This window comes from Mustela nivalis, assembly GCF_964662115.1.
Source record: "Mustela nivalis genome assembly, chromosome: 2".
NCBI lineage: Eukaryota > Metazoa > Chordata > Mammalia > Carnivora > Mustelidae > Mustela > Mustela nivalis.
In genome coordinates, this window is record NC_139021.1 from 35937535 (window position 1) to 35951134 (window position 13600).

A 13600-nucleotide genomic window follows, 5' to 3' on the forward strand; every position below is an offset into this window, starting at 1 on the left:
TGTTGGATATGACACTAACGGCATAGGTAACAAAAGAAAAATTAGACAAATTGGACTTCATGAAAATTAAAATTTTTGTGCATCAAAAGACACTGTCAACAGAGTAAAAAAGCAGTCTACTAGGGGGGAAAAAAAGGCAATCCACTGAATGGAAGATCTTTGTAAATCACATCCCTGATGTGCAAAATATGTAAAGAGCTAAAATTCAACAACAAAACAACAAACAACCCAGTTCAGAAGTGGGCAAAGGGATTGACTAAACATTTATCCAAAGAAAATATATGAATGACCAATAGGCACATGAAGAGATGCTCAATATCACTAATAATTAGGCTCCTGATACAGGGGCTCAATCTCAAGACCCTGAGATTATGACCTTAGCTGAAATCAAGAGTCAGTAACTCAACTGACTGAGACACCCAGGTGTCCCAAAAATATATTTTTAAGTTAGCAGACTAAAAAGGTTAGCAATTCCCCTAATCCCCACCTCCAAGCTTACCACTGAAGTCAGCATGGCTTTGGGCCTCTCTGAGCTGACTCTTACTTACATCTACTGACAGAAAAATGGTGCCTACCTGAGACTGCCAAATAATTAAGTGAAGCAATCTACATGAAAGCACTGTGAGAGCTATTAACTATTATGAAAAGCAGAGGTGTCATTAAATCTATTTCTGTAGAATGTAATGAATTCGTTCTTTCAGTTAAATTTTTTATGGAATTGGGAAGCTGTTCTTATAAACTGACAGAGGATTCAAAATTTACACATTAAAACAAATATTTATTGCCCCTTTCAAGCTGGTCATCTTGAGAAACTATACATTTATTCTGACATTGCTACATTTGCTGGAAATATCTCTTTCAGTTATTATTTACATTTCTCCCTTTTTAATTTATTAGTATTTTACTTAACTGAATGCACTTATTTATCTTTTTAAATTTTTTTATTGTGTTATGTTAGTCACCATAAAATGTATCATTAGTTTTTGATTCAGTGTTCCAAGATTCATTGTTTATGTGCAATACCCAGTGCTCAACGCAATACATGCCCTCCTTAATACCCACCACCAGGCTCACCCATCCCCCCACCCCCCTCCTCTCTAAAACCCTCAGTTTGTTTCTTGGGAGTCCACAGTCTCTCATGGTTTGTCTCCCCCTCTGATCCCTCCCCCTTCACTTTTCCTTTCCTTCTCCTAATGTCCTCCATGTTATTCCTTATGTTACACAAGTAAGTGAAACCATATAATTGACTTTTTCTGCTTGACTTATTTCAGTCAGCATAATCTCCTCCAGTCCCATCTGTATTGATGCAAAAGTTGGTTATTCATTCTTTTTGATGGCTGAGTAATATTCCTTTGTATATATGGACCACATCTTTATCCATTTTCTGTTGAAGGGCATCTTGGCTCTTTTCACAGTTTGGTGATTGTGGACATTGCTGCTATGAACACTGGGGTATATATGATCCTTCTTTTCACTACATCTGTATCTTTGGGTTAAATACCCAGTAGTGCAATTGCCTGGGTCATATTTTTAATTTTTTGAGGAATCTCCACACTGTTTTCCAAAGTGGCTGCACCAGCTTGCATTCCCACCAACAGTGTAAGAGGGTTCCCCTTTCTCCACACCCTCTCCAACATTTGTTGTTTCCTGCCTTGTTAATCTTTGCCATTCTAACTGGTGTAAGGTGGTATCTCAATGTGGTTTTGATTTGAATCTCCCTGATGGCTAATGATGATGAACATTTTTATCATGTGTCTGCTAGCCATTTGTATGTCTTCATTGGAGAAACACTGTTCATGTCTTCTGCCCACTTTTTGACATGATTATCCGTTTTTTGGTTGTTGAGTTTGAGAAGTTCTTTATAGATCTTGGATATCAGCCCTTTGTCTGTAGTGTCATTTGTGAATATCTTCTCCCATTCTGTGGGTTGCCTCTTTGTTTTGAAGACTGTTTCCTTTGCTGTGTAGAAGATTTTTATCTTGATGAAGTCCCAAAAGTTTATTTTCACTTTTGTTTCCTTTGCCTTTGGAGATGTGTCTTGAAATAAGTTGCTGTGGCTGTTGTCGAAGAGGTTACTGCCCATGTTCTTCTCTAGAATTTTGATGGATTCCTGTCTCATGCTGAGGTCTTTAATCCATTTTGAGTTTATCTTTATACACTCTTATTTAAATTTAACACATAAAACATATTTATAAGGACCAAATTTATATGTCAAAATACATCTGTTTTTACATACTTGTATAGAAAACAAGAAACTCTGTGATTAATAAATAAGAGTTAGAAATAACTATATAGGGGCGCCTGGGTGGCTCAGTGGGTTAAGCCGCTGCCTTCGGCTCAGGTCATGATCTCAGAGTCCTGGGATCGAGTCCCACATTGGGCTCTCTGCTCAGCAGGGAGCCTGCTTCCTCCTCCTGTCTCTCTCTGCCTGTCTCTCTGCCTACTTGTGATCTGTCTGTCAAATAAATAAATAAAATCTTTAAAAAAAAGAAAAGAAAAAAGAAATAACTATATAATTCCTATAATACAAATGCTTTCCTGATCTAACCAATCTCAATGAATTAAAATTATTGTAATTCTATATTACCCACTCATACTTAAAATCCCATTAAAGTTGAATATTTCATTATAATATATATCCCATTACTTTGTTTATCCTCAATGGTAGCAAATCATTACCAATCACCAATTTTTAATGCAAATTTGATTTCTTGAAATGATCAGATGTCATTGAGAGCCAAGTCTAATGGTTCAGTGAAGGCAGTGATCAGTCTGGTTAATGCTTTTCTTTTTTCAAGACTAAGTGTTACTACTAGGTAATAATTAATTTTTCTTTAATTAATATGTCGAGATTTGTGTGTTTAAATGAGAGTTGCCCTACAAAAAAGTCCCTGGACTGAGCAGCTTATCGACTTGTGATATGATTACTGATTAAGAAAATAATAAGGTATTATTTCCCAGCTATGACTGAGAAGCATGTTCTGCTCCTCCTTTCTTACCCCAACCCATTCCCTAGAACATGGTTTTTCAACTTTGTGACATTTGGAGCGAGATAATGCTTCGTTGTTAGGACTATCTGTGTGCACTATGGGATGTTTAGCAGCATCCCTGACCACTACCCACTAGATGCCAGTGCCAAATGTATCTGGAGGGCAAAGTTGCCGCTGATTGAGAGCTGCTGCCCAAGATGGTAGCCAGACCTTAGTGTCCTATAGGTTTGGGCTTCTGTTTCTCCAGAGGATAGGTTTTTCTTACTATCAAAAGTCTAGGCCAAAAAAATCTCAAATACAAATCCTTCCAGGAGCAGGAAGATCATTTGTATTAGTCAGGTGGACCAGATGTAAAAAAAAAAAATTTTCAAGTATTTCACTCTCTTCACCATAAGAAATAAAACAAGTGGGATTAATAATGCCAATGAATGGTCAACCCCAACACTAAGGAGCAGTAGGGATTGGTGAAGACTATAGTGAATTATAGAGCTTGTGCTCCATCTAAGTGGAGGCAGCCAGTTTTTGGCTCTCGCTAGTCACTGTCATGGAGGCATGTGTTCTAATGTTTCAGAACTTTCAACTTTGAGGAAAAATCCAGAAATTAAGATTTTCTTTTTGAACAAATAATCCAGTTAAGATATGGGCGGAAGATATTTTTCCAAAGACAATATCCAGATGGCTAACAGATGCATGAAAAGATGCTCAATACCATTCATCATCAGGGAAATGCAAATCAAAACCACAATGAGATACCACCTCACACCTGTCAGGATGGCTGAAATTAACAACATAGGAAACAACAGGTGTCATCTAGGAGGCGGAGAAAGGGGAGCCCTTTTAACACAGTTGGTGGGAATGCAAACTTTGTACAGCCATTCTGGAAAATAGTACGGAGGTTCTTCAAAAATTTGGAAATAGAACTGCCCTATGACCCAGCAATTACACTACTAGATATTTATCCAAAGGATACAAAAATACAGATTTGAAAGGGCACATGTACGCTGAAATGAAATCTTGCCATTTGCAATGATGTGGATGGAGTTACAGTGTGTTATACTAAGCAGAATAAGTCAGAGAAAGACAAATATATAATTTCACTCACGTGAAATTAGGAAACAAAACAGAAGAATATTACGGAAGGGGGAGAAAAAGAGAGAAGCAAACCATAAGAGACTCTTAATGATAAAGATTTTTCTTTTTGATTGTGAAATCTTCCAAATTTTCTCACTCTGTCAATGAATTCAAAATGTGTAAAACCTTGAATGTGAATCTTGTGCCTGACCACTGGTCTCAGATATGCTACCCTGGGCAGAAGCACAGAACTGGATTGCTCTGAGGGGAGGGGATAGAAGCTGTGAAGGAAGGAAGGAAATGGTTGGGATCCCAGAAATACTTGACCCTTGATTCTGGGAAGATATGCTCTCAGGTAGCATCTTAAAGGTACTAGGATCTCTGCCGGGATGTCTCTATGATGCCTAGGGACCGGACACTTCTGTGTGGCCAAGTTTGCTACAGATGGAGCAGGTGCTATGAGCACTGGCCTTCAGATGGGCAAGGTCAGCTTGGTTAATGAGCATCTTGATGTCAGTGATGACCAGGATGGACTCAAGAGCAGAGACCCTTTCTCAACTTTCGGGATCTCATGAGCCTCAGTGTCCCAGTAATATCTTAACAGAGGGGTGGGGATCCCTCCCTCTGCAGTCCCCGCCCCTCACTTCCACCGCATGACTGAGATTGGATTTCCCATGTAACCTGCTGTCATAGTGTCTGTAAATTGCTTTAAAACAATTTAGCACAGACTGGATGCATTAGTTTTATTCTAAACCCTAGGGGCAGTTAGCTGACATTTGAAATATCTGAACCAGAATATAAACTCTACAATAGTTTGTTAGCATTTGAAAGACTCTAATTAGAAACCCATACTCCCATGGTCTTTGTCTCAGAATACTAGAGGCTTGTTAATTGGCAAAATGGATGTTGGAAAGGATTATTCATTGGAGAAGTCAATAGTGAACAGAGTGTATGGACCAGCTAGAAATCTGTACAGCCACACCTGCCCTTGCACAAACAAGGACTGAGGATCAAGTGAGCCCAGTAGTCTGTACCTACACCCTTCAATATGGCACTGGTCCTGTAATGCTTTTTGGAGACCACGCATGTTAGCTGACTCTGGCCATAAAATGCTGTCACATCCATCTTTGGTGAAACTTTCAAACACGATGGCTTCAAAGATCTTAAAAATCAGAAATCTGGGATTATACTCTGCAAAATAACTTCATGACTGCTTTTGTACCTGCTTGGTAATATATGTGTGGCAGAATCCAGCCTGAAACACACTTTAATAGTAAAAGAGGGTGTGGTTATGACTGTCACCTAACTGAACTATTAAAGACTGAGATGGCTACCAATAAGAACCAGGGCTTGGAAATATCCAAATTGGGTTCTCCATGTCTGCCAATGCTGGTGGATGGATGATGAGTCCAATTTCATAGGATCTTGAAAATTAAGAGTATGATGCTTCCTACTACAGAGCCAGGGAATGCATAACTATTACACACTTATTCCATCCATAATGCCAATGCCAACATTTGGAGGCTCTCTTTTATAACCACTGTTCGTGAAAGTCAGCCTCCCTAATTGTTACACCTGACATGTTAGAACCACACTTTGTTGGAACTGTGTGTCTGCAGTCTCAGCAAATGAAGCTGAGGTTCCTGCCCAGAAGGGATGGGAGAGAAGTCTCACAGAGCTTTTACTGTGTTTTATTCAGTTTCCATATTTTGCCTTGAAATGTCCATTCATTTCTATTCAACCAACAAATAAGAACCTATTATGGGTTAGCCCTCAATAGAGGCCATGTAAAGATGATCAATATGAATTAAACATAAATCCTGAAACAACTGACTTTATAATTTGGTGAGAAAGAAAGAAATAAGTGCAAATGTCAGTCAATAATTCAAATCAGAATATGATAATTTAAAAATAAATGGATAGAGGCTTCTGGATGGATCAGTCAATTAAGTGTCGGACTCTTGACTTCAGCTCAAGTCATGACCTTGGTGTTGTGAGATCAAGCCCTGTGTCGGCTCCACACTGGGCATGGAGTCTGCTTAAGATTCCCTCGCCCGGGGTGCCTGGATGGCTCAGTGTGTTAAGCCTCTGCCTTCAGCTCAGGTCATGATCTCAGGGTCCTGGGATCAAGTCCGGCATCAGGCTCTCTGCTCGGCAGGGAGCCTGCTTCCTCCTCTCTCTCTCTCTCTCTCTGCCTACTTGTGATCTCTGTCTGTTAAATAAATAAAATCTTAAAAAAAAAAAAAGAAAAGATTCCCTCTCCCTCTGTTCCTCCCCTCCCTGCACTCTCTTGCACTCTCTAATTTAAAAAAAAAAAAAAAAGTGGGGGGGATAAATATCATGCTGGGAGCTCTGACTGCAGGGATAATCAGTCTTCAGAGAAGGGGATGAGATGAGTCTTAAAGAATGAAAAGGGATTTGATAGAGAATGAGGAAGTTGTTTTGTGTAGGTGGAAAGTCCCAGAGACAGGAAAGTCCTAAACTGTACAGGGAAGAGTAGGTAAAAGGACAGAGCAGGAGGAATGTGGAACCAAATCTTCACCATATCTAGCTGGGCAGTTTGCACCTGGCACTGAGGGACCCTGCCACATGGTCTTCGGGAGAATGAGATCCTGCCCTCCGCCAGCTCATCAGCTAGGTGGCAGCCATCTGCTGAAAGGGGTGTCTTTTCTTTCTTTGATTTTTTTTTTTTTTAAGATTTTATTTATTCATTTGACAGCAAGAGAGGGAACACAAGCAGGGGGAGTGGGAGAAAAAGAGGCTTCCCAAGAAGCAGGGAGCCCAACGTGGGGCTCAATCCCAGGACCTGGGATCATGACCTGAGCCAAAGCCAGGCACTTTATTTTGATTCTCATTATTATTATTTTTACAGAGCGTAAAGTATTTTACTGTGTGAATTGTTAAAGCAAAATGGTTAATTAGCTATGCAAAATTCTTTGGTACCTCTGAGCATAGCACACAGCATTTCTGGAGGCCAGTATAGTGATATGTATCAAAAGTCTTTAAAATGGTTCTTAGGGCTATTTTTTCTAATTTGTACAAAGACCCCCTATGGGTTAGTGGAATCTCACTCTTGCTAGTCTTGAATGTCACCTCCCATCCCTCGGGAGTCTGGGCTTTGTTCTGTAGGCAATGAGAAGCCCTTATGAATTTTGGGGAAGGATTAGAAGAGTCTTTGAAAAACAATGTGAATAATGAGAATAATAACAAGATGGGTATTAAGCACACTTTTCACTGGGGCTCACTCTGTTTCAGTTATATTCTTGGATATTCACAAAAGCCTCTGAAAAATACATTTTTCTAACATACGAGCAAATGGATCACACAACAGATGGATTTTTTAAGAGCCCACACCAAGTACAAATCTAAAGCCTGGCTCTAGACCCTCAGTCTAGAACCTAATCTCCCTGGTTTTTATTAGGTTGGATCTCTTCAATGATCTCTAGTGGGGTATTCAATGGAGTGTTTGGATGAAGTGCAAAATAAAACAGAAAAAAAAACCCACATATATAATCTAAGAGTAAAAACTTCATGTTTCTCCTTTTGTTTAGACATTATTCATTTTTCCATTTATAACTAAACTTTCCTTAAACCTTCTAATAAGATAAAACTAAGATGGAGCACCTGGGTGGCTCAGTGGGTTAAAGCCTCTGCCTTCGACTCGGATCATGATCCCAGGTTCCTGAGATCGAGCCCTGAATCGGGCTCTCTGCTCAGCAGGGAGCCTGCTTCCTCCTCTCTCTCTCTGGCTGCCTCTCTGCCTACTTGTGATCTCTGTCTGTCAAATAAATAAATAAAATCTTAAAAAAAAAAAAAAGATAAAACTAAGATTATAAGGCATCAATAGGTAGTTTACCCGAATCAGTTTAAGATCATGAGCAAAAAATGACAACTGACTTTCCCTCATGCAGACTCTGACATATTTCCACGTGTCTCTGTGTTAAATAATATACAGCATCGATCCAGCAGTCACTGGGTCATTAGTCATTAGCAGATCCAGCCTAAAGTCTTTCCTGGCCTCCAGAAGCAGCAGTGTCTTTCCTTCCTGGGTACAGATCAAATTTCCACTCCAGGGAACACAAAAAGAATGCAAATTCCAAGGAGAGACCTTTTCCAGAAGGAGGGTCCACCCCCTTACTGGAGTGTGGCTTTCCCACCTGGTGTTCTGGGATTTCTGCACAGATGAAGACCAGGCCTCCAGGTGCAGGGCGTGGAGGCGGGGAGGGGGAGGCACTAAAAGGAAACGTTGGAATCATCTAGTAGGATTTCTCTAACCCACATGCGTCTCATCTAGAGAAAAGAAAATTGAGTCTCAGAGAGTTTAGGTGACGCTTCAGGTTACAAGGTTCCTGATTTCCAGCCCACTGCTTTCCTACCACACTATTCAACCTCACGAAGTATGTATTGTTCTCTCTTGCTTATGCAATAGAATAGTCATTATTGTTGTTGTTGTTGTTTTCCCAATTACCATCCTCTCATAAGGAGGTGCTTTTTTGTTAGCATTTGTGATCATTGAAATCTATGTCACCTAACAGACGGTTGGTTCACTGTTTTGAAGTAGATACTTAAGTGGTTTTTAGTAGATTCCCAATTTGTACAGCAACCAGCACTTTCTAATTCTAGAACTTTTTCATCACCCCCAAAAGAACCCTTGTACCACTTCGTAATTATTCCTCATTCTCCCTTCCCCTAGGCCCTGGCAACCACTCGTCCACTTCCTGTCTCTATGGATTTGCCTCTTCTGGGCTTTTCATAGCAGTGGGATCATACAATACGCGGCCTTCTGTGTCTGGCTCTTTTCACAGCACAGTGTTTTCAAGGTTCATTAGTACCATAGCCTCCATCAGGACTTCATTCCTTTGTACAACTACAGAGATGGGCTTTACAAAGAAGGTTCTAGACTGACAGATAAAAGTCTTTCCCTTTGAAGATTTTTCTTGGGGTTAGTCCTGGTATATCTGACCTAGGGAATATGCAACCCTTCTCTAGAAGGCAATTTCACTGTGCATAACTCAGTGGACCCAATTTTCTCCCTCTCTATTCACACTCTCTTTTCTCTCTTCAGCTTCAGAGGCTCCATCTTGGGCAAGAATGTAACTCAGAGATACAATCAGGCAAGTGGCTGTCTCGTAATTCATTCCTTTGCTTAGATATAAGATGTCACTGAGGAGAAATTCTGTTAGACATTCTGCTCGTGGCAACTGAACCTAGTCCAGGATTACTAAGCCCACTGGTCTTAGGGACAGTTCACTTGTTTGCTGAGCAGCACACCCAGCCGCCCACCCAGCTCAGGATCAGAGCTAAACCAGATCCATTTAAGCTACAGTGAAATATAATTCACTGAATTCACTGAAACAGAGCTCAGCAGGAGGGCTGAGGGGGCGGGTGAGGTGGAGAGGATGGGCGGCCATTGCTCTTTTGTGGTAGGAAGCTGCTGTGCTCTCCTTGTATTATAAAATAGCCTCCCAAGTGTGAAGGTTCTGTCACCAGGAAAGCAGTGGTCCCTTTGGAGACATCATAGCTATATTTATTAACTGTCACCCTCCTTTCAAAGGGGAAGATGACTTTCTTTTTTAGAGCCCAAATCTCTTTTAACAGGTTATATTGGACTTTCCAAATGTTTGCATTTTGTGATTTTCTTTTTTTACATTTGTCACTTTCTAAAAATTCCTTTGCTAGCTGATTTTCAAAGTTCTTCCTTGGAATAGATTAAATGTTCAGAAATGAGGAGGTTTTTTCCTCATCCAAGTTCATGGAATATTTGGCATGTTTTCTTAGAGAGTTTAGATAGAATTTAATGGTGAGTGTTGGAAGGTTGAGACAGGGAAGAGATGAGCTAATGGTAGTCACTGCTTGAGAGCAGGACACAGTCATAGGGAGAGTTCAGCATCGTCTTTCTCTAACACATGAAGTTCCACTGGTGATTCTTAGATGCACATGGACTAGGAAAAGCATGTCAGGTGGCATTATTTGACTTCAAGAACTCAGTCAAGAGATCAACAAGGCATGAGCACTCCAGGCCATCCACTCTGCTGGCACATGTTTGGCTGACACTTCAATGTGCCTTTTCTGTTGTCTGTTACCTGTCACAGTCATTTACTACTCAATTTCTCAGCTTCCTCTGCATCTGGAAAAGACCCTGTGACATAGTTACACAGAGAGGAAGCTTTTGCTTTTCCAGTGAGAGGAGTAACTATTGCCACTGTGACCTGCTTCTCCCTTTCTTCCTCTGAAGGTGTGAGGTCTGGCGCTATAGCAGCCGTTTTGGGCAGTCATCTTGCTCTCATAAGAAAAGGTCAAGAGACTCACTGAGATGTTAGTCCTGACATCACATCATGGACCTGATGAATCAACACTGCCCACTTCTAGCAAACTGACTAAGAACTCAAAACCCTTATTTGTTGAAGACTCTTTTTAGCATGATTTTCCCTACCTGAATGCACTGCTAATATCAACAATTTATGGAAAGAATGTTATTACATACCTGTCTTCTGCCTTTACTAATATTTAACAGCAAACATTCCTTTTACCTTAATATTCACCATTTCCCTTTTTCTCTGTCCTGTGTATTCCAGTATTATCTAAAGGGAAATCATTATTGTTTTTATTATTTTATTCCATTTCATTTATTTTTACAGAAACTTAATAGAGGTGTAAGTTTTAAGTTGGGGGTGGGCAGATTTACAAAATCCATTTTGAAAGACATATATTCAGGAGTGAGTTTCATTTTCACAATCTAACATGTGTTGCTCCATTGAGACAAAAATGTTTTCTGGGGAAGTTGCAACCCACACATGGTAAAACAGGTTGGTGTGCGAGAAGGACAAAGGGAAACTGTGACAGAGGCAGAAAGCACAAAGCTGTCTGACCATAGGTCTGTGCATAGAAACCCATAACCTTTTGCAACCTCAAATGCCAAAAGCAGAGTGTGAAATAACCAGCACAGGAAAAAAAAAAAAAATGGGGGCTTACGATTGATCTTCACTATAGTAATAGGTTTTAAAATTTTAAAGACATTTATATTTTTTTAGAAGAAAAAAATCTCTACTTTTAATCATTTTCAGATTAATCCCTTGCATGGATGCCTGTGGCCTGTTTAAGAGAGTCTGGGTGGCTCATACATTGTTTTGTCTGTTAAGGATATTGTCCATTGAATCATGGGCTTTCCTGTGTATTAGGACCTTTGGGGAAAATCTTCTGTCTGATCACAGAACCAAGAATATTCAGAGCTTAGCAATGGGTTTGTTTTTATCCCATGGATATTATAGTTGGTTTCATTGTCATTGAGCTGCTGATTTTTGCTTTATTGGTGCTTTAAAAAAACAACAACAACAAAAAAAACCCTGGGTGGTTCTCAGGTCATGATCTCAGAGTCCTGGGATCAAACCCTGCATCGAGCTCCTTGCTCACTGGGGGGCCTGCTTCTCCCTCTCCCTCTGCCTGCCACTACCCCTGCTTGTGCTTGCTCACTCTGTGTCTGTCAAATAAATCAATAAAATCTTAAAAAAAAAAAAGTTTATCCAGAAAGTTATGCAACTCTCACAGCTTTAGTTCCTATTAGCAAAGAATGAGCTAATTAGGTCAGATTTTCATGTAATAGAGAAGAATGACTCTCTGGCTAATAGTGTACCCAAACCCTCCACTTGAAGTTTCCCAACACGGACTCAGGATATGCAATGTTAACTAACATTATGTGAATTTTCACATTATTGCTATCCCCAACTTTAAGGATTCTCATTATAATCACAGTAAATGGAGATTAGTGGGCATTGTAGTTAAGAGAACAAACAAGTCCCAAAATATATAATTGCTTCCACATCGCTACTGAAGTCTAGTTTTCACTCAGGTTGAGTCTGACATGCATGTTTCTGATCAGCATAGAGTTCTTCTCTACCCTAGACTCCTTTCATCTCATAACTCCACTCCCTTGACTATGTGGCTTCCCAAATTGCCCTGCTGCTCGGCCATCTCGCCTGCAGCAGAGGAAAGATCATGAGGTTGAGGGCCAGGCCACTCATATTCCACTGGCCGAAGGGCAGCCCCATGGCCACACCGAAGTGCCAGGGAAGCTGCAAGAGGCAATGGAGCCAGGGCCCAGAAAGAAGAGTGAAAAGGGTCGATGAAGCCCTAGCTAGTCTCCACCACAATAAAAGTGATGATAAAGTCAAAGGCACAGAGCGTTTTATAATTTGAAGAGGGATGGAAAATTCAATTAACTCTAATCACTTGGTGTGAAGATAGGCTACACCCCAAGGGGGACTGTAGAATTCTATCTACCCAAATCATGCATTAAAAAGTGAAAGAGGCTATGATAAAAATAAGATAAGGGTGAAATTTGAAAGATACTCTGGGGACACATAGATACATTCCTTCTCTGGTGACACAGAAGCCAGAACCAATCCAACTATAAAAAGCAACTCAGTGTGTTAACCTGTTGCTCAGGTAGAATTCTCCTGGAAAAATTCTCAGTTTCATATATCTTGCTGATAATCAATATTGTAGTTCCAAATAACTCCAGCCTGCCCAGAATACCTCCCCACTCCTTTTGGCTGGTGACAATGACTTTGCTTCTCTCAAGAAGATGCAAAAAAAGTGCAGATGGCAAAGCCAGTCAAACTCACAATATGATTTACTCTTGTGTTAAGTTTAAGGAGTAAGTTTTATGACCATTGTGATCATCTGTTTGTGTTTGTTACTTAAAGGGTTTGAAATGTTTAAGAGACTCTAACAAATTAGCCTTGTAGTTTTATTTTCAAATGATAAATTGGTGCTCGATTTGTGATTTTTTTCCATTTGAACATGGTAAAGTAACTGAATATGTTTGTGAAAAGCGTTTGTGTGTTGAAATGAACCCCAATGCACCACACATATAAATTAGTTTTATTAGATTCATAAAAGTTAATTGAGACATAGGAAGATTTTACTTGCTAGGTTTGTGTTGCCCTCGGGTATATGAATTGTCTCAGAAAACAAAATATATTAAGTTTGTGAGGGCAGTCAAAAATACTTCAGGAAACCTAATTACATGGCCAACATTTGAGGAAGCTTAATCTTTTTAAATTTATAAGTTAACTGAAGACTAATCCATAAAAAGCAATTGTTTTTACATAAAAATGTCTATATTTACTGATCAAATAAATTGATAAATTTGTAGATTATTTTTATAGGCTAAGTTTGAAGACTTAAGGTAAGCTAAAATGTCCCACTTTAACAAACAATATTAATTAATTAGAGTAGATGCAAGTAGTTCATTTTGCTCAATAACCTCTCACAAATACTCAACTGGTAGGAGTAAGGAAGAGGAGAGAGAGAGAGGGTAGGCATTTAATAAAATGCAAGACCAGAAACAGTTAAATTCATTTCTTTCAAAGAGTAGTATGAGGCTAGATATTGGTCTATGGTATATCTTCAGAGGAAAAAAAAAAAAGCCAAAATATAATCTCTATATATCACAGTACCACAACTTGGAAATCAAAAGGTACAATGGGTTGCTTTATTATAAACACATTAAATTTTCACAAAGTCAGCTACACGAGCTT

General features: G+C 39.6%; 1 protein-coding gene across 4 annotated transcripts in view; it reads left to right on the plus strand.

Moving 5' to 3' along the window:
- LOC309854521 (uncharacterized protein) overlaps nucleotides 1-13600 on the plus strand; it is a 128259-nt gene that overhangs the window by 85880 nt on the left and 28779 nt on the right. For 2 of the 4 annotated variants that reach the window (XM_082713776.1, XM_082713777.1), the window contains exon 4: nucleotides 9127-9175. The exons of the other annotated variants lie outside the window; for them this stretch is intronic. In XM_082713776.1, the coding sequence (XP_082569902.1) occupies nucleotides 9127-9158 (32 nt within the window). In that variant the 3' untranslated portion in view covers nucleotides 9159-9175. Of the gene's footprint in view, nucleotides 1-9126; nucleotides 9176-13600 lie in introns of those variants that run through there. 4 annotated transcript variants of the gene reach the window in all.